Source organism: Bidens hawaiensis, unplaced genomic scaffold (assembly GCF_021521415.1).
Source record: "Bidens hawaiensis isolate Kalapana, Puna unplaced genomic scaffold, B.hawaiensis_p1.1 tig00026143_1, whole genome shotgun sequence".
NCBI classification, from domain to species: domain Eukaryota; kingdom Viridiplantae; phylum Streptophyta; class Magnoliopsida; order Asterales; family Asteraceae; genus Bidens; species Bidens hawaiensis.
This window is the reverse complement of record NW_027494201.1, coordinates 246,320-267,183: the sequence shown is the minus strand read 5'-3', so window position 1 is coordinate 267,183 and position 20,864 is coordinate 246,320. Positions and strand designations below refer to the sequence as shown.

Below are 20,864 nucleotides of genomic sequence, written 5' to 3'. Positions count from 1 at the left end.
CACAACTATCCCATTGAACCATCGGTATACAACTCGACCATCTCAATTTTCTCTTCTATTGTCAACGCAAGAAAAGAACGTCCTAGATCAACATCTTTACCAATCAAATGAGCTGCTTTGAACCGTTTTTTCGTAGTGATACCTGGTAAAGCTTTCAACTCATCACTAACCTTTTCATAGATTTCACGAGCCTCCATACCTTCTTTGCTAAGTTGTTCACCCACCATCTTCCCAAATCGAAGCAAAACTTCCTTGATATCTTTGCAAGACTCTCGATATATCTCATCTGCATCCGTGCTTCTACCTCTTTTGCGCTTGCTTGTTACACTTCCTGTTTGTCCTTCAGATCTATCAACATTTGGAACGGCTTCATCAACAAAATCAAAGTCTTCAATATCAACAGGTGAGCTTTTTTGCGTCTCTTGAACAACATCTTCTTCTCCAAGGTCAACTGCTTTACTACCAGTAGCTCTATCCTTACCGAATATGGTACACAATTTGTCATAGAAAGGAAATGACTTGTCACGAAAATTCACAGCACCTTTGTGAGACTACAAGACAATTACAAATAAATTAGACTAAAATTTTAAAATCTAAAAAACATATTTTTTAGAATATACCTTCACGTATTCATTCCAAACACTATCATCGGCAATAATACAACTTTTTTGTTCATCCCAACCAAACCCACTTGTATGCACCATATCATATACAATGCTAAAGTGTGTCTTCCATGTCTTCATCCTATACTTTATATGTGGTTCTGCTTTGAGGCCAGAGTTAGGAAGACTTACATCTAGCAATTGTTGAACACCATTTAAATAACCTGATTTGAATCCATTGTCCGCACCAGCATACTTTCCGGATGCATGTATCTCCATTAATGCATCAATTAGCTTTGCATCTTCATCATTTGTCCAGGTATGCTTGCTCCGAGTAACTCCTCTCACTATATTTGAATCTGCCATGTCTACGCACAAATGCATAATTATACAATTAAAAATCATAATTCATGTAACTACAAATACAAATATAACAAGAAACATTAATAAGAAACAAATAAAGTGCATAAATAAACATTAATAAGAAACATCCTTGGTTCTACAAATAAAAAGTACATAATTGTCAAACATAATTAAGAAACATTGTTGGCACGCTGCGCACGCATCGCAGTCCAACTATTAAACATTTCATTAGCAAGAAGGTCTCTACGATCGGTCCATTCTTGTGAGGGCTCGATCATAGAAATAACATTGTCATGGTCATTTGCAGGTTATGTGTGATTTACTGGGATTTCGTTATCAAGAGGGTCTTCACTCATTGTTGTTCGTATGAAATTGTGCAATAAACAACAAGCAATGATGATACGTGGCATGGACTCTATGGGATGATATGAGTTATCACGCAAAATAGCCCATCTATCTTTAATCATTCCGAAACATCTTTCTATAACATTCCTGGCCGATGAATGTCTCATATTAAAGAACTCCTTAGTATTCGTAGGAGGACGAGACCAATCGTTAAGATGATAACGTTGACCTCGATATGGAGTTAAAAATCCTTCACCATTTGTATAACCGGCATCACAAAGGTAGTATGTTCCTACAATTAACCATAAACTCTATGTTAATTATCATACTTAAATCTATGTATATTCTTTGAAAATTGCCTATCACATACCCGGAGTTATTTTAAGACCATTGGGTCTACTGATTGCATCACGCAAAACTCTACTATCAGCTGCAGAACCCTCCCATCCCGCTAAGACATACTTAAATAAAAGGTCTCTCGTACATACTCCGAGTACGTTAGTACAAATCTGCCCTTTTCTTGTCCTATATGGTTTTCTATCAATAGCAGGGACTTTAACTTTAATGTATGTTCCATCTAATGCTCCTAAGCAACCCTGAGTTAAAAGAAATCATTACTTACTAATGTATGTTAGCAAAAAATATCTTTAATAAAAAAAGTGTTTGACTAACCTTAAACCATTTCCATCTTTCATCAGTTTCATTATCTAGCACTGGCACGGGTGACTTGTAGAGTTCTTTGTGTAATCGACATATAGCATTTAAGACTAACTTGAAATACCGACTTACAGTTTCCCCGGACCGATGAAATCTGTTGACTAGTATCCTATTCTTTGCATTATGAGCAAGGGTATGTAAAAACATAGCAACTTGCTCATCGACTAGCATGTTTTTACTATTCTTTAGTCCCCCTCTAGTTTCTAGCATATCACAAAGTGTTGTAAATGCATGTATATTCATTCTTATGTTAACAACACTCGTAACATCACTTTCATAAACCATCCTCACCATGTTTTCACGCCTATTATGGTAACTCATTAAATATTTTTTACGTAAAGTCATTGACTCAATCGACCGACGCAAATGATAAGTACACAACATCCACCAACGAATCGTAACATAAGTGACATAAAATGCACCTATGGCAACTATTCTTTGTCTGGAAGGTGATCTTGCCATCTACACATAAAAATATAAGAAAATTCAAGAAAAACAAACTAGACCTCATATATATAACAAATCAAAAGAGTTCATAGTTCCTATTATACACTAAACTAGACCTCACGAGAGATTGCAGGTAAATTAATGCAAAAACGAAGCCAAAGTGCACACCAAAATGCAGCAAATTAAAGTGCAAAATTGAGCTAAAGTGAAAGAAAAGAAACTACACAGAACTCAAAATTGAGCTAAAGCTAAAGTGCAAAATTTGAGTATGACTGCCACAAAGCGAACCATTATTAAAATTAGGGAAAGAAATATTATGGTAAAAGTTTTACAACACAAGCAACTAAAATAAGCACGCAAAATTAAGCAGTTGATTCTATGCAGCAAATCATTTGCATTAAGAAAACTTGTGTAAACAAAACTTTACAAGCAGAAGCAAATACATGAAGTTAAACCATTTCTTATGAACACGAAAAATATGCAAGCAAAATATACACAAAATGAATATCATATTAAAACTGTTGCTTTCACTTGCTGATTAAAATCAGTCTTTTTACTGCATTCCTTTCTGTTTCATAAAAATTTACACCAAAACATCAAATAACTAATCTTTATTTAATTATCATAGACCAAAAAAAGCATCTAAAATCTATTGAAATGCATTAATCTGCAGATATATTTCCTGAACACATCGTCATAATCAAAACCTAACCTAAATAAAGCCAAATAATTACTCTAAAACATATTTCAAAATTCAGCTGTCCAGATATTCAATCACAATCAAATCATGAATTCAAACAAATCTAATCTATCGACACATCAATTGCATATTACACCGATTCAAATCCTTATTTTGTAGAAAAACGATAGATTAAAAGGATTCGAAGTTTATTATGCAAATAAAGGTGGATACAATGAGCTAAGAGCAGATTCAGAAGAGATGTAGATGAATAATACCTGCTGCTGTAAGATTAAAGAAACGCAAGCGAGAGCAGGTCGGCTACGGCTGCTGAAAGAGATTATAAAGGCTGTGGAGTCCTAAACCCTAGGGTTCAGAAATTGAACCCGACAACAGTAGGCAAACAGGGGCGGTGCTCTGAAGGAGGAAACTGGTGATAGAAGTGAAAAGGAAGAGAATGGAAGTGAGAAATGAAACCTAGAGAAATGATTTCTCCGCTTTTTTTAGAGAAAAGAAATCAGGGAAATGGAAATGGTTTATTTCCATTTCTCACCTCTTTCTTTCGTAAACAAACAAGAGAATTGTTTCCATTTCCATTTCTCACCCCCCAATTCTCTGTACCAAACACCCCCTTAAAGAAATGCTTTATCTAAACTAAAAAAATTAAAATGAATAAAATTTATTAACATGAAATATAAACTAAAGTAGTCTCACCTCTGCGTTGCAAAATCAACTGGAATTGCAACACCACCCGGCACCCTGTCAAAGTAACAGAATTACTCAGGGTGAAGAAATAACAAATAAAAAAAGATGTTTGAACTGCTTTTCCCTTATTCCATTTTAGGATTGAAATGATCCACTCGGATTATCATCAACACGAATCCGGTAAGTGAAAACATCCAGCGTCGTTGGGGCGCCAATGCAGTCTTTTGATCCACATTCCAGTGGAGGGAGGCCTTTGAACACTACAGTTAAGTCATTTAGCATTAGAACACATTTTCAGTATAAACAATTTGGGGGAATTAAATAGAAGGCATCGTCATCAACACGAACCTGCTAATCAATTTCCCAGATAACCATTAACATATACCTGCAAAATCAATTTGTGAAGATGTTGTTTCAGCCCAAAATCAATATTTATCCCTAGATTGAACCCATAAACCTCAACAATCGAGACCCAGAAGAAAACATGATGTCACCAGCGGTGATTCTTCAAAATCGATGTAATGGAAGTTTTGAATGCTCCATGAACTGGTGATGGAAATAAATAACCATAAAAAATAACTATCCAATTATCTAGCTAACTGCAGCAGGCAGGAGATGAGAGAGATTATAAAACCTCCACGAACTGCTACTTCTAGAAGATATTTGGGTAGTTTGAATGGTCAAGATTAAAAGTTCAATACTTTCTGAGATCTTCTAAAATAATAGTTATCATTAGAGGAAACAATAGATTATATAATTGGCTTCACAAGAGAATTCATTTTCATTCCAATGATAAAAATAGATATACAAGCTTAATCTAGGAGATAAATACGGATGGTTACCATTATCATATACAATAACTTTGAATAAGTTTAAATATTTGAAATTTGAATATTGAAATTATTTGCCACTTTATTCGTATGTGTGCCCTACAAGATGGAGGATCTGTCGGAGACTTCGATCTTAGACCTTAAGGATAAGAATGGAGCCCAAGATAACGGTTTAGTGAGCACATCCGTCATCTGATCCTTACACTATGTTCCCGAGTTTCATTTAAATGAGGAAAGGGAAGAAAAATGAGGGATGAAAAAAATATGTTGTGTTCTCGAGTTTCATTTAAGGAATGAAAAGAAAGGAAAAAATAAAATGGGTGTTCCCGAGTTTCATTAAAAGAAAGAAAATGAGGGAGGGAGAAAATGATGAGTAAAATAAAAGAATTTGTATATTTTCAAATTGAAAAGATTTGGAAGGAAATAAATTTAAAGATAAAGAGGATATGACAAAAGAAAATACAAGAAAAGAAAAAAAAATTCTTTATTTTTCTTTTCATAAATGAACTCGGGAACAAAGCGTTAGAGTTAATGTGATGAACTATCAAAGCCTCCTCAGTGACTTTCTCTCTTACCAAATGATAGTCTAAGGCGATGTGTTTCATGCGAGAATGGTACACGGGGCTAGCACACAGGTAAGTGGCGCTCGTGTTGTCACAGTAAAGACGTGGAGGGGTCTTTACCGATAAACCAAGCTTTTTGAGAAGGTTTTGGATCCATGATAGCTCAGCCCCTGCATTTGCAAGAGCCTTGTACTCTGGTTTAGTTGATGTTCGTGACACAGATTTTTGCCGGGCAGATTTTCCATGAAATTATGTTGGACCCAATATACAAAATATAGGTCGTTGTAGATAGAGAGGCAATGGAGACACCTCCCCAGTCTGAATCGGAGAAGGCGGTTAGCTCGAAGGGCGACTTTCTATTTAAGAACAAACCATGAGATAAAGTTCCTTTAAGATACAAGAGTAATCGTTTGAGGGCCTGCCAGTAAGTTTGTGTAGGAGAATGCATGAATTGTGCGAGGTGATTCACCGCAAACGAAATGTCAAAATACAAATAAAAAAGTAAAACAATAAAAAAAACTAAATTGTTTTCCCGTTCCTTCATTCTCGTTCCAATATATATATATATATATATATATATAAGGGGCGAAAAGATAATGTAGTTTTATACAATACTGAGAAAAAAACACAATGACGAAAATAAACAAAAAACACAATGATAAATATATAAAAAACACTATAAATCGCAAAATATAACACAGTATAAAAAAAGAAACGATGTAAAGGAAAAATGATACAATCAATAAAGAAAAAAAACAATGATAAATAAAAAGACACAATAATCTTTTTTCTTCAATATTGTGTATTTTTTTTAAGAATGAGAAAGACGTAGAAACATTTTTGTGTTTTTACTTTTTTGTTTTTTTTATTAAATTTTGAGTTATGGTTTTTTTATTAAGTTTTTTTATGGATTTTTTATGACTACAAATATTTTAATGGTTGCATCTGTTTGTAGCTTTATAGAATAACCTAACCTATATACCTTATACGAGAATCATTATAAAACCTAAACTTTTAAAAAATATAAAAATTTAATAGTTTCTAAAAAAAGACACAATGTCAATAAAAAATGACACAATTAATGACGAAAATAAACAAAAAACACAATAATAAATAAAAAGACACAACTATTTTTTTTCCTCAACATTGTGTCATTTTTTAAGAACGAGAAAGACGGTATAAATATTTATATATTTTTACTTTTTTCATATTTTTATTAAATTTGAGATTTTGATTTTTTTATTATTTTTAATTTTTTTGTAACTACAAATCCTAATATTTTTGTCATTTGTAGCTTTGTAGAATAACCTGACATACCTGATACAAGAATCATTAGGTGATGTGTAGTGGTAAAGGAGAAGGGGCGACAAATTGCAATTTGGGGGCGACAAGTTGATGAGATCCTCCCCCCCCTCCACCACTAGGCTACAAATGGGCGACATGTAGTTGTAGCCTGGTGTGTGTTGTTGTTTTATTATTATTATTATTATAAGTTTTTGTGTGTAGTATATATATATATATATGATCATGAGAGAACCCTTTTGAAATTGAGAACTTTGAGAACCATTTTGGACCACAAAAAACCAAAAATAAAAAAAATCATAAAATTAAAAAAAACACAAACATAAAAAGTAAAAAAACCAAAATTCTTATTTTAACATCCCGGTTTCATAAAAAAATAAAAAAAAAACTCGGTTTAGCTAAATTATATACACATATGTATAATATATACATATATGTACATTTACATGTTTTTTTATACACGTGTGTATAATTTAAGATAAATGATATTGTACATATGTGTATATTACGTAACTAAAGATTAAATAAAATTATACATATGTGTATAATACGACTTTTTTTTATTTTTTTAATGAAACCGGAATGAAATATAAGAATTTTGGTTTTTTTACTTTTTTAAAATTTTTGTTCTTTTTTGTTTTATGATTTTTTAAAATAATTTTTTAAATGTGTTTTTAGTGGTACAAAATGGTTCTTAAAGTTCTCAATTTGCAAAGGGTTCTCTTAGGATCCTTACCATATATATATATAACTATCTATATAAATGGGTTGATTTGTTAATGGAGGCTTGATTTGTTACTGGAGGCTCTCAGGATGTTCCCCCATTCTTTAGAGCCACCAGATTGTTTGATTTGTAAATGGAGGCTTCTCATGCATTTGACCCGAATTTGCGGGTATGGGTTTCACCAAACCTGGGTAGTCTTTAAATAGGTTATAACATCTCATTTATTTGTAAAATAATTGCATAAGCAAACAATGATTTTCACGGGTCATAGGTCTCACCAAACCCGGATAACCCTTAAACGAGTTATAACATCTCATTTATTTGTGAAATAACCCCTTAATTATAAAAGAATATTTTTCATGGATTATGTGTCTTACAAAACTTTAATAGCCCTCAAATAGGCTATAAGATATCATTTATTGATAAACACTTTTATTATCAAACCATAATTTAATTTATCAGCTTTACATGTTCTTCGTTGTTGGTCTATCATCTCCATCGTCGGTTTACTTCCAATACTACCCACCATTGTCAACTACATCAACACCTCTTTTTTCATTAGACAAATATTTGTGCTCATGTTTGTACAATTAATAAAATCAACATGCTCGTGTTCGTTTATGTTTGTTCGTGAAAAATCTAAAAACCTAAACATCTCAATTGATAAAACCTAAACGTTAAAAAATATAATAACAAACTAATATATATGTATTAAATTAAAACAAAACTACGTTAAAAATAAAATAATCATCATAAAATAGCAAAACGATTAAAAACAAAATTTTAAATAAACTCCCGTAACATGGGAGGATCAAACCAGTATATATATATTAGGCTACTAGACCACTAAAACAAAAACCATCAATTTACTGTATAGGCGTCACATGATACAAACAAGCTCATTTTTCAAAAAAAAAAAGAAAATAGAAAACCCATAAAATCGAACGGCCCAAATTAGTTGACGACATCCCTATCAAACATCATCGCGAAAAGCATTCCCGGTAAGGAAAAATTCCTTGGTATTACCGTAAATGAACCCAACTCCAGGCCTGAAGTCACACCTCCACCCTCTATATATACCCCCCACACACTCCTCATTTGCAACCGTTTGTAGAGAGAGAAAAAAAGAGGCGTTTTAGAGAGAGAAAGCGAGTGAAAGAAGTAGTAGTAGTTTACTTCAATCCTTCCCTAATCTCCGTCAATTTGTAGTTTCCATTTATTATTATTTCTCCTCATCCATTTCAAGGCTTTGAGATAATAATAATAATAATAATATCATTCCAATTCGATGTTGTAATTGTAATTGTAATTTGTAAATGAGTCGTTTAGGGTTTAGTAAATCTACGGTTTACCATGGAGATGTTTGTTTGGGTGAATTGGATGTTATTCCTACTGCGGATAAGACCTTCCAGTTCCCAAACAACGAGATTAGGGTTCATCATATCTCTCACCTCAGCGAACGCTGTCCTCCTCTCTCTGTTCTCTTGACAATATCTTCGCTTCCGGTTCGGTGTAAGCTCGAATCCTTCTCTCCGGTTAAACAACCGCTTCTCGATCTCCACGCCGCCTGTTTCTACGAGCTAAAGGTACTAATTGTTCAATATTTGTTTGGAAATGGTAATAGTTGATTAGTTTATTGAATTTGGTGTAATTACAGACAGCTGTGGTGTTAATTGGAGACGAGGAGGTGCATTTAGTGGCAATGCCGAGCAAATTAAAGAGGTTTCCGTGTTTCTGGTGTTGTTCGGTTCCGGCTCAGTTGTATACTTCGTGTTTAGGGATGTTGAACATGCGGTGTCTTTCGATTGTGTTTGATTTAGACGAGACGCTTATTGTTGCAAACACGATGAAGTCGTTTGAGGATAGGATTGAGGTTTTGACGGGTTGGATTGGGCATGAGTCTGATCCTGTTCGTGTTTCGGGGATGACGTCTGAGCTTAAGAGATACATGGAGGATCGGGCGTTGTTGAAGCAGTATGCTGAGAATGATGCTGTTACGGATAATGGACAGACGTATAATGCGAAGATGGAGGAAGTCCCTGTTAACGCTGCTGGGAATGAACGTGTTCAGCGACCGGTTATAAGATTGCCTGAAAAGAATGTTGTGTTAACTCGCATTAATCCAGAGGTTAGGACATAAGCTGGTTCATTGTAGTGTCGTTTTAATTGATATAATGAAATGTTATGTATTTTAGAACTGCTACTAGAACTATTGTGATATATCCTGTTTAGCAGCCTGTTTATCTCTATCATGCAAAGGTAAAGTTGGAGAAACTGGGATGCACTTATCATTTACGACCAAAGATTGGAACTTGAGTTGTGAGTAACTCATTATATTCTGAAAGCATTAGCAAGCCCTCGCAAAATGTGTCATGAAGTCTATTGTGGTTAAATATGAAATTGCAGTGATCATTATTCGTCTTTATTTAATTAAAGTTGAAGTGATTTTAGTTGTGAGTTGTGACTCACTTCTGGAAGGTTTAGCAATCCCTAGCTAGATACTCTTTAGAAACTTATTTGGCTACTGACGAATTTGTGATGATGGATGTTTGTATTTATGGTAGTTAAAAGGATTTGATTGCAAAGGTTTTATCAGATCTTGCAATGCCATTAATTTTGTTTTTTAGTCTAACATAGTTGATTTTACACCTAGGACATGTGAGTAGTTATGTATTTGAATGCACTAGCCGTTGACGGAATCAGGCCATCATCAGGGATCCATGGTTCGTGTGGAATCGGTCAAGCTTGGGTGAGCTTGATCCAACCGGATGGCTTGGCTATGTGAGTTGCCCTGTGTGCAAACATTCTCTACATTTGCTCGCAACTCTTTATTTTCCTTTTTCTTCTAATTCAGTTTCTTTTATTTAATTGGTTTTAGTCAGTTTTCTAATTTCTAAGAATATGCTACATGGGTTATGTTTCATTCATCTCCTTACTTTTAGGGCATATATCTTTCTAGGATAACAAACTACAAAGAATATTAATATTTGTTAAGAAAATTACCCCAATTGAATTTATCTTTGATTTAACTGTGAAAATGAGATGACATTTTCATCTATGAGGATCACTATGTTATATGCAAGTTCGTGGATTGTGATTTTTGAAGGTACTGGTGAATTTTGAAAGGGTGGTAATCATTCAAGGTTTAACAACTTGCAATCACGTTATTAAGGTTTAAGAACTTGGTAGCTATTGTTTGTTCTGTTTTCTGTGCCTTTGGTATTATTATTTTTCTGGTTATTGTTATTATCATTAACGGGGAAGTGATATCTGCTTGTTACACAAAAGGAATAGTACTTGTGGAAAATGAGAGATGCACCAGGGATAAATAGGTTACAGACTGTTGGTTGGACCTACATGTGTTGATATGTCTTAAAATCACTCAAATGTTAGCAGTGTCATATATGTGTGCACTTATGTATGCATTGACAAGCTTTTGTTAGTTATAAATCTTTGGTCATACTTTGTTTGCATATACAGATTCGTGATACGAGTGTGCTTGTGAGATTACGGCCTGCCTGGGAGGATTTAAGAAGCTATTTAATTGCAAAAGGACGCAAAAGATTTGAGGTTTTTGTGTGCACTATGGCTGAAAGAGATTATGCATTGGAGATGTGGAGGCTGCTAGACCCTGGGTCCCACCTAATCGCTCCTAAACAACTGTTGACCCGCGTTGTATGTGTCAAATCAGGCAAGCATCTTTTTTATTAAGTAAAGTATATTAGGGCGTGTTTGGTGTGAGGGTTTAGTAATGGGGATTAAAGTCTCGGCCTTTAGAAAAGCCATGAAACAAGGGTTATCTTTAGGGTTACGTTCAATGGTAAGTTTGTTACGTTCGTTTGTTTGAATGATGAACGAACATGAACAAGGAATTCTGTTTAGTTAATTAAATGAAAGCACATGAATAGAGGCCGCGTTCGTTCAGTTGTGTTCGTTAATGTTCAATAACATGTTCGTTTATGTTCGTTAATGTTGGTCTTTTGTTTATGTTTGACCATCAAAGGTTTTTTCATATATTATATTTATATATTTTAGTTTATTATCCTGACATTTTAATGTTTTATATTTTATATATTTATTAGTTTATCTATTAGTGCTGATTTTTTTAATGTTTTTAAGACTGTTTTTAGTTTTTCTAATTAATACATGTTCATTTGTGTTAGTTTATGAAATTAACGAACAGAAACTAACAAAAACATTTTTTGAATGAACGTACACAAAGAAGTTGTTCTATTATATGTTCATGAACCGTCAACGATCGAACATGAAAAAGATCTCGTTCAGTTTGTTTTATTTCGTTTACACCCTAGAACTTATCTTTAATGCCCTAAATTTCTAGCTTTTATTGCGTAGGTGCACGTAAGTCTTTGCTAAATGTTTTCCAAGATAGGAATTGTCATTCAAGAATGGCCATGGTGATTGATGATAGGTTAAAAGTATGGGAAGATAAAGATCAACCTCGAGTTCATGTGGTACCTGCTTTCACTCCTTATTATGCTCCACAAGCAGAGGTATCATAAAGTTACAATCTTGATTTTCTTTATTTGATTGTTTTACTAATATGATTTTATCTTGAATTTGATAGACAGCAAATGCTGTTCCAGTTCTTTGTGTGGCAAGGAATGTTGCGTGCAATGTTAGAGGTGGTTTCTTTAAGTAAGATTATATCATGTTTAAACAATGTTTTTCTACTATATCATACACGTGAAGAATAGTTTATTTACTTATGCTATGTTTTCTAGAGAATTTGATGAGAATCATATAAGGAGAGTTTCTGAATTCTTTCATGAAGATGAAGTTTTAAATCTACCATCTGCACCAGACGTTTGCAACTATCTTATGTCAGAAGTGAGTACATAACAAACTTATAGATTTTGATATTTAGAGTTATTATATTCTTGATTATTCGAATATATCTTTCTTTCAGGATGCTAGTTTTGTACCAAATGGCAATTCAAATGCCCCAATGGCAGAGGGAATCAATGGTCCTGAAGTTGCTCCTAGACTGAATCAGCAGGTAGACTTTCCAAACACACACACACACACAGAGGATTTGGATCTCCTTAGAACTCCAATTTATTTAGCTCTCAAAAACTTCTAACAACCAATCATTTTATTTACTTTTTATATTTAATATTATTTGAGGGTAGATTTGTCATTTATTATATGTAATTTTGTGATTATACATATCCAGTCACAAGTTTACATGTGTGTAATGACCAAAGTATGTATATTTGAATTTACATAAGTTCTTAAGATATCTAGAAGTTGTGAAGTGATCCTGATCCTATTTATTTTACACAGTCATGCATGTAGACCTGAATTTTTCAGAGATAAATTTTACTTTTTTCTGTTTCATTTTGTTTAGGATACTAGAAATGCTGACCAAAAATCTGAAAGATCTCAGCCGTTACTTCCAGCTACAGGTATCTATGGTCCACCATCTTTCAGATCAATGACGCCTTCTGAGAGTATGTACTCATAAAGCATCTCTTTCCACACACAAAAGTGTGTATTTTGGTGTATATTGTTTTGGTGTAAAACTTTAATATATTTCATTATGTATTGTAGAACCTAGCTTACTTGGCCCTATCCAAGGACCTGAGATATTAAACAAACAACGAGCTGGTTATTATCCTTTGTCTCATGGTACAGCTAGCTCTTTCTCTGCAGGGTTTCAACCACCTGTATCTGAGCCAAAGAATGATGAGGTATTAAATATTTAATAGTAAATATTTACTAACATTATCCCATGTGGGTTTATATGATGGGCTCTTTCTTACAGTTGGATCAGTTTAGGTCCACCTGCAAACACATTTCTCCGTTTTTGGAATTTAAATTAGAATTGAGTTGAATACGGTTTTAGTGTTTGTGGTTTGACCCAAATAACCCTTTTAGCTCATTAGTGTAAATTTGACTTTTTTAGTCCGATAGTTTCATTTCTTTTCAGTTAAAAGTCCAGCCCGCTAACCCCATTTTTGTCAGTTTTTTATTTAAAGACCAAAGTACCCTTGAAAGTTTCTTTAGAGGTGGCCCACATGATTTAATATAGTTATGAAATGTATATTAGTTTTATAAGTTACTTTTTAGCATTAAATACAAGGTCATTTTGGTCATATCTTAAAAGTAACACAAATAATCTAAGGGTATAATTTGGTCTTTTAACAAAAAAGTCAACAGAAAATTTTGGATGGGGTTAGTGGGCTGGACTTTAATTGATACGAAAATTAAACTATTGGACCAAAGAAGCCAAATATACACTAATGGACTAAACGAGTGATTTGAGTCAAACCACGGTCCACGGGGACTAAAACGTATTTAACTCTTAAAACTTTTAAGTTAATGTGTTGAAATTACCACGTCTACCCATCTAATTTTGTGATGCTATATTTAGGTATTCCATGGATATGGTTTGCAAAAGAAGACTTTGCAACAAGCAGGTCAACCATCAGGTATTTTAGTTGACTTTATGAGGATTGTTATAAATTATTAGCTTGCTATTAAAGTATTGCACAGATTCTTAGTATTTTGGATTTACTAGTGTTAACTTATTATTTCGTTTTTTCATTTTTGTGGAAGACATAGGCGTGTCACATAGTCAATCATTCTTAAATAACAAAAGAGGACCCGCCGATAGTGGAAATTCAAACCTTTCACAACCGTCTTTATCGATAGGAGTGCTGCAAGAAATTGGACAAAGATGTGGTTCTAAGGTATATGATAATATGTTCCAGTATAAAAACAAGCTCTTATTTCTGGTTATTCTTATTATGCTTTATTATATATTTGTGTTTATTAATATATAGGTTGAGTATAGATCCATTCTGAGCTCCAACAGGGACTGGCAGTTTTCTTATGAGGTGAGCAGAGTACACCATTACTATTAGTTGGTAGCCTAACTTAGTGGGAAACTGTAAAATGACAACAGTACCCTTGAATCTACTTGGATATGTTTTAACAATTCTTTTAAATTTGTTTCTTTGATTAGATTCAGGTACATTTTTGTCATTTTTAAAAACTCTAGAATTGACAAAAGCTTTAAATTTAGATAGGCATGTGAGCCTACCGAATGTTTAGTGTATTGTTTGACGGGAAGTTCTATTATTTTAATAAACAAACGAGCATGAACAAGTTTTTTTTGCTCATTTAGTTAAATGAACCACATGAACATTGTTTGTTTACGTTTGTTCATTTATGCCTGTTTGTATGGTCACTTGATTTTTTTTAGGATTCTTATATCTTATTTTAGTTTATGAAATCAAGATATCACTCATTACAATTTAGTGAAGTTCTATTGATCTTTTAGGCCCAGTATCTTGATGTTTAGTTTACTTTAGTTGGTGTTCACTCAGTTATGTTTGTTTGTCTACGCTCGTGAACTGTTCGTTTAGACTATTAATGAACGAACATGAACATGCTCATTTTCTTAACGAATGAACACGAACAAGAAAAGTGAAACCTTGTTTGTATAATTGTTCGTGTCCAACTGTTTGTTCGGTTAAAATTAAATGAACAGACACAAACACCCTTCATTCGTGGTTTTTGGGTCAACACTGCAGGTTCTGTTCACGGGTGAGAAAATAGGTTTTGGGATGGGCAAAACCCGAAAAGATGCACAACAACAGGCAGCTGAAAACGCCCTTCGAAGCCTAGCTGGCAAGAATTTTAAATACTCAAATTTGTTTTATTATGTTATTTTCTTTGATTATAACATATGATTGTTATATCATTGCAGATAAATATGTTGCAAGCATTGTCTCCCGATCACAAACCATAAACGAAAATCTCGATAGCCAAACTAGTGAAACGGAAAATGGATTCTTATGGGAATCTGACTCAGATGAAGAAGTTGTCAAAGATGCAGAATCGAGGCCTACCTCTGGTTCGACGGGTCAGCTAGTTCAGAACCGAGTCGACTCGCTAAGGTAAAGAATGTGATTTAAGGATTGGAAAGTTAACTGTTAGCACCTAATTGCTTTAAGTTGTGTTTGCAAAAAGAGTATCAATGCAATATTACATTATTTTTTACGCTAATTTGAATTTTGAAAGAGTTAAGTACACACACAATCACATATTGCATGAATAGCACCGTTGGTTTCAAATGGATGGAGGTTAACTTTTCCTGTTTTTAAAGTTGACAAAAAGTCTCATGGAATAATTAAAAGTTAAAAAAGGTGTGGGGCCAAGAAAAGATTTATTATTAATTACTATATTATTAATGTAAGGATATTTTAGTAATTTCACACGCACTTAAAGGTAAAAGGTTAACCTCCAAACATTTCAGGGACCAGTCCAACGATGTTACGTTAGTGAAAACAGTTGTTCTGAAGTTGTAGTTTTTGAAACATGGGGGCTAAAGTTGCAATATGGGCAGCAAGTGATGGTTGACTTGTTGATAAACCCATTCATTTAGTCTTTAGAACATGACATTATATATTATATATTCTTGATTTATAGGTTTCAAGAATCGGTTGAAAATTCTTCAAATTCATCATCCGCGCGACAGCAATCAACGAAACGGAATAGAGTCATGTGAATTGGCAAAGACAATAAGAATATGTAGAAGGTTTAGGGTTTGTAATTACTGTCAGCTTGGAGAAAGGTACTTTTAGGAGGGTTTAATTTGTAAATTACTCTTTACATTTGTAAGTACAGGGAAAAGGAATATTATTAGTCTTTGAGTAAAATGGTAATTAGAGACTAATTTTTCGGCTAGTATGTGTGTGTACATTTGCAACAAACACATGTACGCATGCATGGTATATGATTGCTGAAGGAGACGGTTTTTTTTTTATTCCCAACTTTTTCGTAAATAGATGGCGTGGTTTCAACTTTAGAAATGTCAGAACACATCCCTTTTACTAAACCTTTATGTTAATAAGTTTGAATAATTTTACAATATCAATAAGTAAATATGTTTGGGTTATTTTGGGAAGACCCATTATAACCAACTTGTTTTGATCTGCCATTGCAAACGGGTGAACTGGACGTCGGTACGCTTGTTTCACGAAGTCGAGCCCAGGACACGCCAAACGCGTAACCAGACACATGTGGCGAAACCCATGTTGGGTTCAGCTATGCGTAAAACATGTAATTAGCACCGCTAAACGCGAAACTGGTAAAAAAATCTTAACGTACGGTTAATTTTTTTTTACGCTACCTCTGAAATTATTGTCAAGATCCGCCAATGATAGTATATATACGTTGTTTTAGGTTATACGTATATTTATCAAAAATAAATTTGATGGTCTAGATTGGGAGAAAAATAAAAACATGAGAAGGTGAGAATTGGCCAAAAAGAAAGGACAACAAAAACACATTTGATTATAAATTAAAATTCAATCTTAGAAGAACTATTATATATATATATATATATATATATATATATATATATATATATATATATATATATATAAAAGAACTTTTTAAAGTTGAGAACTTTGACAATCATTTTGGATCACAAAAAAGCTCATTCAAAAAATATATTAAAACAAAACCGAGATGCTAGATAAACGTTTTGATTTTTTTACTTTTATTATGTTTGCATTTGTTTTGGTTTTATAGATTTTCTTTATTATTTTTTCTTGAAAGTTTTTTTTATGGTCCAAAATGGTTCTCAAAATTCTTAATTTTCAAATGGTTCTCACACGATCCCAATCTTATATATATAAAATAGATTAATAGTAAAACTTAGGGGAAAGTTAACATACAAATTAAATTAATGTATTAATTGTGAGAATCAAGTAGTGTAATTATGTAATAACATCATAGTGTGATTACGCTATGTACACTATGCTATATGAAGAGGTATGTACCCGCTTTAACACCGAGCGAGGCGGGTCAACCCACAAGATATAGACAAGAGGCTTGAAATCAAGATATTATGAAGGCACAAAGCCAAAACCTATGCGCATGGCGCATATCACATATGCTCATGCATCACATGCTCAGGCATCACATATGCTCAGGCATCACATATGCTCACGCATCACATATGCTCACGCGTATCACATGCTCACACACCATATATGCTCACGCATATCACATCTGCGCGTGACGCATCCGCGCGTGACGCATATCACATGCTCACGCATATCACATCTGCGCGTGGCGCATCCGCGCGTGGCGCATATCACATGCTTGTGCATATCACATCTGCGCATGAAACATCTGCGCGTGAGAATAAAGAGAAGACCTCGCGCATCCTCAGGATAGGCGCATATCACACATGCACATAACCAACCTCGTCCTTATCCAAATCAGGATATGGACAACCTTGATTGTGCACGTCAGACAACCTTCCAGAAGGTATCTTTTTAAGGAATAAGAATATGCTGATGTTGACAGCTGCCAATGAAAGGTGGACAACTCAGCAAAACCCATGTGCTACCACGTGATTGCACATGGGTCAGGTAAAATACCTGGGTCAGAAAATAATCAATGAAAGAGCACCAGGTGTCCCAAGGACACGTGGCGCAAAGCAATAGGAGGAGGCCAAAAGGGCCCTAATTGGGTCTGAGCCCAATCATTGGAAACCCTAGCACTATAAATACCACATCAACTCCACAAGGAGAGGTATGATATAATACTCAGCAATATTAAGCAATACACTCCAATTCCTTACTCTCAGATTATTATCTTCTCCTACAAACTCTTATTCTCACACCGGAGGGTTACCCCAAAGAGGACCCCTCTGTCCCTTTATGAGGGTAAGTTTACGGTGCTGTTCATTTTGTAGGTGGAAGAATCCAGATTCCAGAGAACCATCGGTGAAATAGCATAATCACACCCGAGGAAAGTTGATCGTCTACCAGTGAGCCGATCCACGTTTCTTCACTATAATTACACTATGTTGTATATATAATTACACTACTTAATTCTTACAGTTATCACGTTAATTTAATTTGTATTTGATTAAAACCCATTAAACTAATGATATCAAGTTGCGTATAATGGTATTTCTCTTCAAGTGGTAAGAGATCTAGTCCAATAGTGAACAAATGTGTACATTTAGAACTATAATTAGAGGGTCCGTGTTGTTATGAAATATATATACATATTTGTTGGCATGCACACTACATTAGTTGTTGAATTTAAGTATGGGTCTACAGTATTATTTAGAAACATATTTTGTTATTTTGTAACTTTTGTTGATTAAATTTGTTGCGGTGATACTTGAAGTGAATTTAGGGTTATATCATGAGACCGGCTTAGACCGGGCTTATGAATTTCAATTTGTTGTACGTTAGGTATACGCTAAAAAGAGTAGAATAAATTTATGCTAATCTAGCGTAGATTGATCGAGTGTTCTCTTCTTGTGCACTTTACAGTGGCGGATCCAGAATTTTTTTTAGTGGGTTCACTGTTTTGGTTGCTTTAATTTTATATGACCGGACATAAAAATTTTCACGTTGGTTTAACGGTTCGGGTCGGGTAAGGTTCATCACGTAATATAAATATACAATAACAAAAAAACAAACATCGTCATTAGAAATTAAAAAAGCACATAACATAAATTCGATTGTTTTGAACTAAAAAAACTACATATGGTTTGACCATATACGCTAATGATTCAAATCAAAGCCAAAATAATATTATAGCTGAATCGCCCTAATTAAAGTTAATTTTGTTGATTTTTAGTAAACAAATTTATATGAAAATCATAATATTTGGGAGAAAAAAGGTTCATTAACAGAGTACAAATCAATATATATGAAATACAGAAAATTGATAGATGAAAATGAAAGTGATAAAGAAGAATGGTTCAAGCCCTTTCTTAATGACTTAGAAATTATAGTGAAAGATAGGAAGGTAAAGAATGCATGAGTTTTGGATCTAATTACCTGTGACTTAATGGATAAACAAAAAAGAAAACAAGGAAAAAAATAACCATGTGCCTATGGGGTTTCGAACCTAGGTTGTCAATTTGTAAGGAGTAAAAGTCTTTCTCACTAGACGACAATTCACTTTGTTAATTGTTTCATTTACCATTTTATATGTACTCTAATATGTTATACAGGCATTTTACTAAAAAACTGAAACTCGGTGGGTTCTCGTGAACCCACTTATATACTAGATCCGCCCCTGGCACTTTATATGATCATAAACCGAAAAGTTATTTTCTAGCTATCTTATGCTTCTAATTATTTAATGGGACTCATTTGAGCATATCCCTCGCATGTGTTTGGCAACGAGATTAGAACACATTTGATATCTTAATTTACAATATTATACATGGGTATGATAATGTTTCTGTAAATGGTATTCTAAGTCTTTTTTCAAACGAATATATTGACTTGTACTTGATGCTTCTCATGTTCTCCAATAGGTTTATACTTTATATATCATGTATAATTTGTGCATTATATTATTTAAGAAATTAATTCGCATCATCATGTTATATTTTATTTAAACTTATTATAGCTCATTTATTTTAAATAAATTTATGTTTAAGAAAAAAAACTCTAAGATAATTAAGACTTTAAATATTAAGTTTCGCCCCACCCACTCTTTTTGACTAAGGCTGTTTGGTTCATTTAGATCTGAATGAGCATATGTCCCATTCAGCAACAACAAGCCTGAATGATTCAGACTTAATTTTAACCATTCAGTTGTTTTTCTGTTTGGAACCAAACAGTCTGAAGTTTGAATGAATCAGATGTTTACAGCTGAATGGTTTCATTCAGATGTAAACAAACAGCCCCTATATTTACTGTTTAGTGTTTAACATAACCCCTGCCATCTTCCTTATTATACGAATTCTCGCTACTCTCAAGATATAAAATGAAATCACAAAGGAATTTAAAATTTATGTCGATGTTGTTAGCATTAGAACCGATTTATGCAATGACTATATTAAGAAATTGTAGTGCTATTGTCTTGGACCGTTGATGTAAAAGTTACGGCAACGTTCTTATTGCTAGAACATAAATCTTAACGTCAATTAACAGAAATGATAAAATCTCTTTCAAACCCTAATTGTGAAGTAGGATTCTTGTAGCTAAGGCCAAGAAGAGAGCCCTCAGGGTACACTCGATCTCGTTGAGAATACCGCTCCATCTCTTTGAAAGACCGAATATACTTCCCGATTCTCCCAAACACATTCACACTTTGTTCACCAATGACCACTTTTGTTATATTATTATTATTATTATTATTATTATTAAACTAGTGAAAAATAGATTGGATGAAAGATGGATATTTCTATAGTTGAAAAATAGATTGACACGATGTTGCGCTAATATGGAAGAGATGGTGAAATATGAATTGAAGTTGTTAATTACCAAATTTGCAATATTCTATATTTAAAGGACGAAATTTAATTTTGTCATGAGTCATGATATTTTTTTATGAACGGTATGAATCATGATATCTAAATATTTAATTTAGGATTCCATAATATTTAAATACTTAAGTGAGGGACCCACCAAACCTTAATCACATTTGCACGTCTACTTCGACGACTCACTCTTCCTCATTGGTTTAAAGTTAATTTCCACAAGAATATTGACTCTTCAAAAGTCAATTTTTGTTGTTTGACTAATTAATAATAATAATAATAATAATAATTAGTATTATTATTTATTA

The 20,864-nt window shown here is 33.5% G+C and overlaps 2 protein-coding genes across 2 annotated transcripts; one reads left to right on the top strand and one right to left on the bottom strand.

Annotated features, from left to right (window-relative positions):
- Nucleotides 1–968, bottom strand: LOC143572876 (uncharacterized). The gene is made up of 2 exons (XM_077057917.1): nucleotides 621–968; nucleotides 1–551 (listed from the first exon to the last, which is right to left on the bottom strand). Exons 1-2 carry the CDS (start codon nucleotides 966–968, stop codon nucleotides 6–8), a joined length of 894 nt encoding a protein of 297 aa, XP_076914032.1. The 3' UTR covers nucleotides 1–5.
- Nucleotides 969–8,438: 7,470 nt separating this feature from the next.
- Nucleotides 8,439–15,905, top strand: LOC143572887 (RNA polymerase II C-terminal domain phosphatase-like 2). Its single transcript, XM_077057923.1, has 15 exons — nucleotides 8,439–8,863; nucleotides 8,935–9,405; nucleotides 10,758–10,968; nucleotides 11,631–11,788; nucleotides 11,863–11,933; nucleotides 12,020–12,125; nucleotides 12,205–12,294; nucleotides 12,646–12,748; nucleotides 12,849–12,988; nucleotides 13,672–13,729; nucleotides 13,857–13,990; nucleotides 14,084–14,137; nucleotides 14,837–14,933; nucleotides 15,013–15,202; nucleotides 15,735–15,905. Exons 1-15 carry the CDS (start codon nucleotides 8,594–8,596, stop codon nucleotides 15,811–15,813), a joined length of 2,232 nt encoding a protein of 743 aa, XP_076914038.1. The 5' UTR covers nucleotides 8,439–8,593; the 3' UTR covers nucleotides 15,814–15,905.
- Nucleotides 15,906–20,864: the final 4,959 nt, after the last annotated feature.

Excerpts from the sequence above, each read along its gene's own strand:
- LOC143572876 (XM_077057917.1), bottom strand. The coding sequence starts at position 968 with ATGGCAGATTCAAATATAGTGAGAGGAGTTACTCGGAGCAAGCATACC. Across the intron at positions 552-620 it reads TTTGGAATGAATACGTGAAG|TCTCACAAAGGTGCTGTGAA; the intron begins GTATATTCTAAA and ends ATTGTCTTGTAG.
- LOC143572887 (XM_077057923.1), top strand. The coding sequence starts at position 8,594 with ATGAGTCGTTTAGGGTTTAGTAAATCTACGGTTTACCATGGAGATGTT. Across the intron at positions 11,789-11,862 it reads ATTATGCTCCACAAGCAGAG|ACAGCAAATGCTGTTCCAGT; the intron begins GTATCATAAAGT and ends TGAATTTGATAG. Across the intron at positions 12,295-12,645 it reads CTCCTAGACTGAATCAGCAG|GATACTAGAAATGCTGACCA; the intron begins GTAGACTTTCCA and ends CATTTTGTTTAG.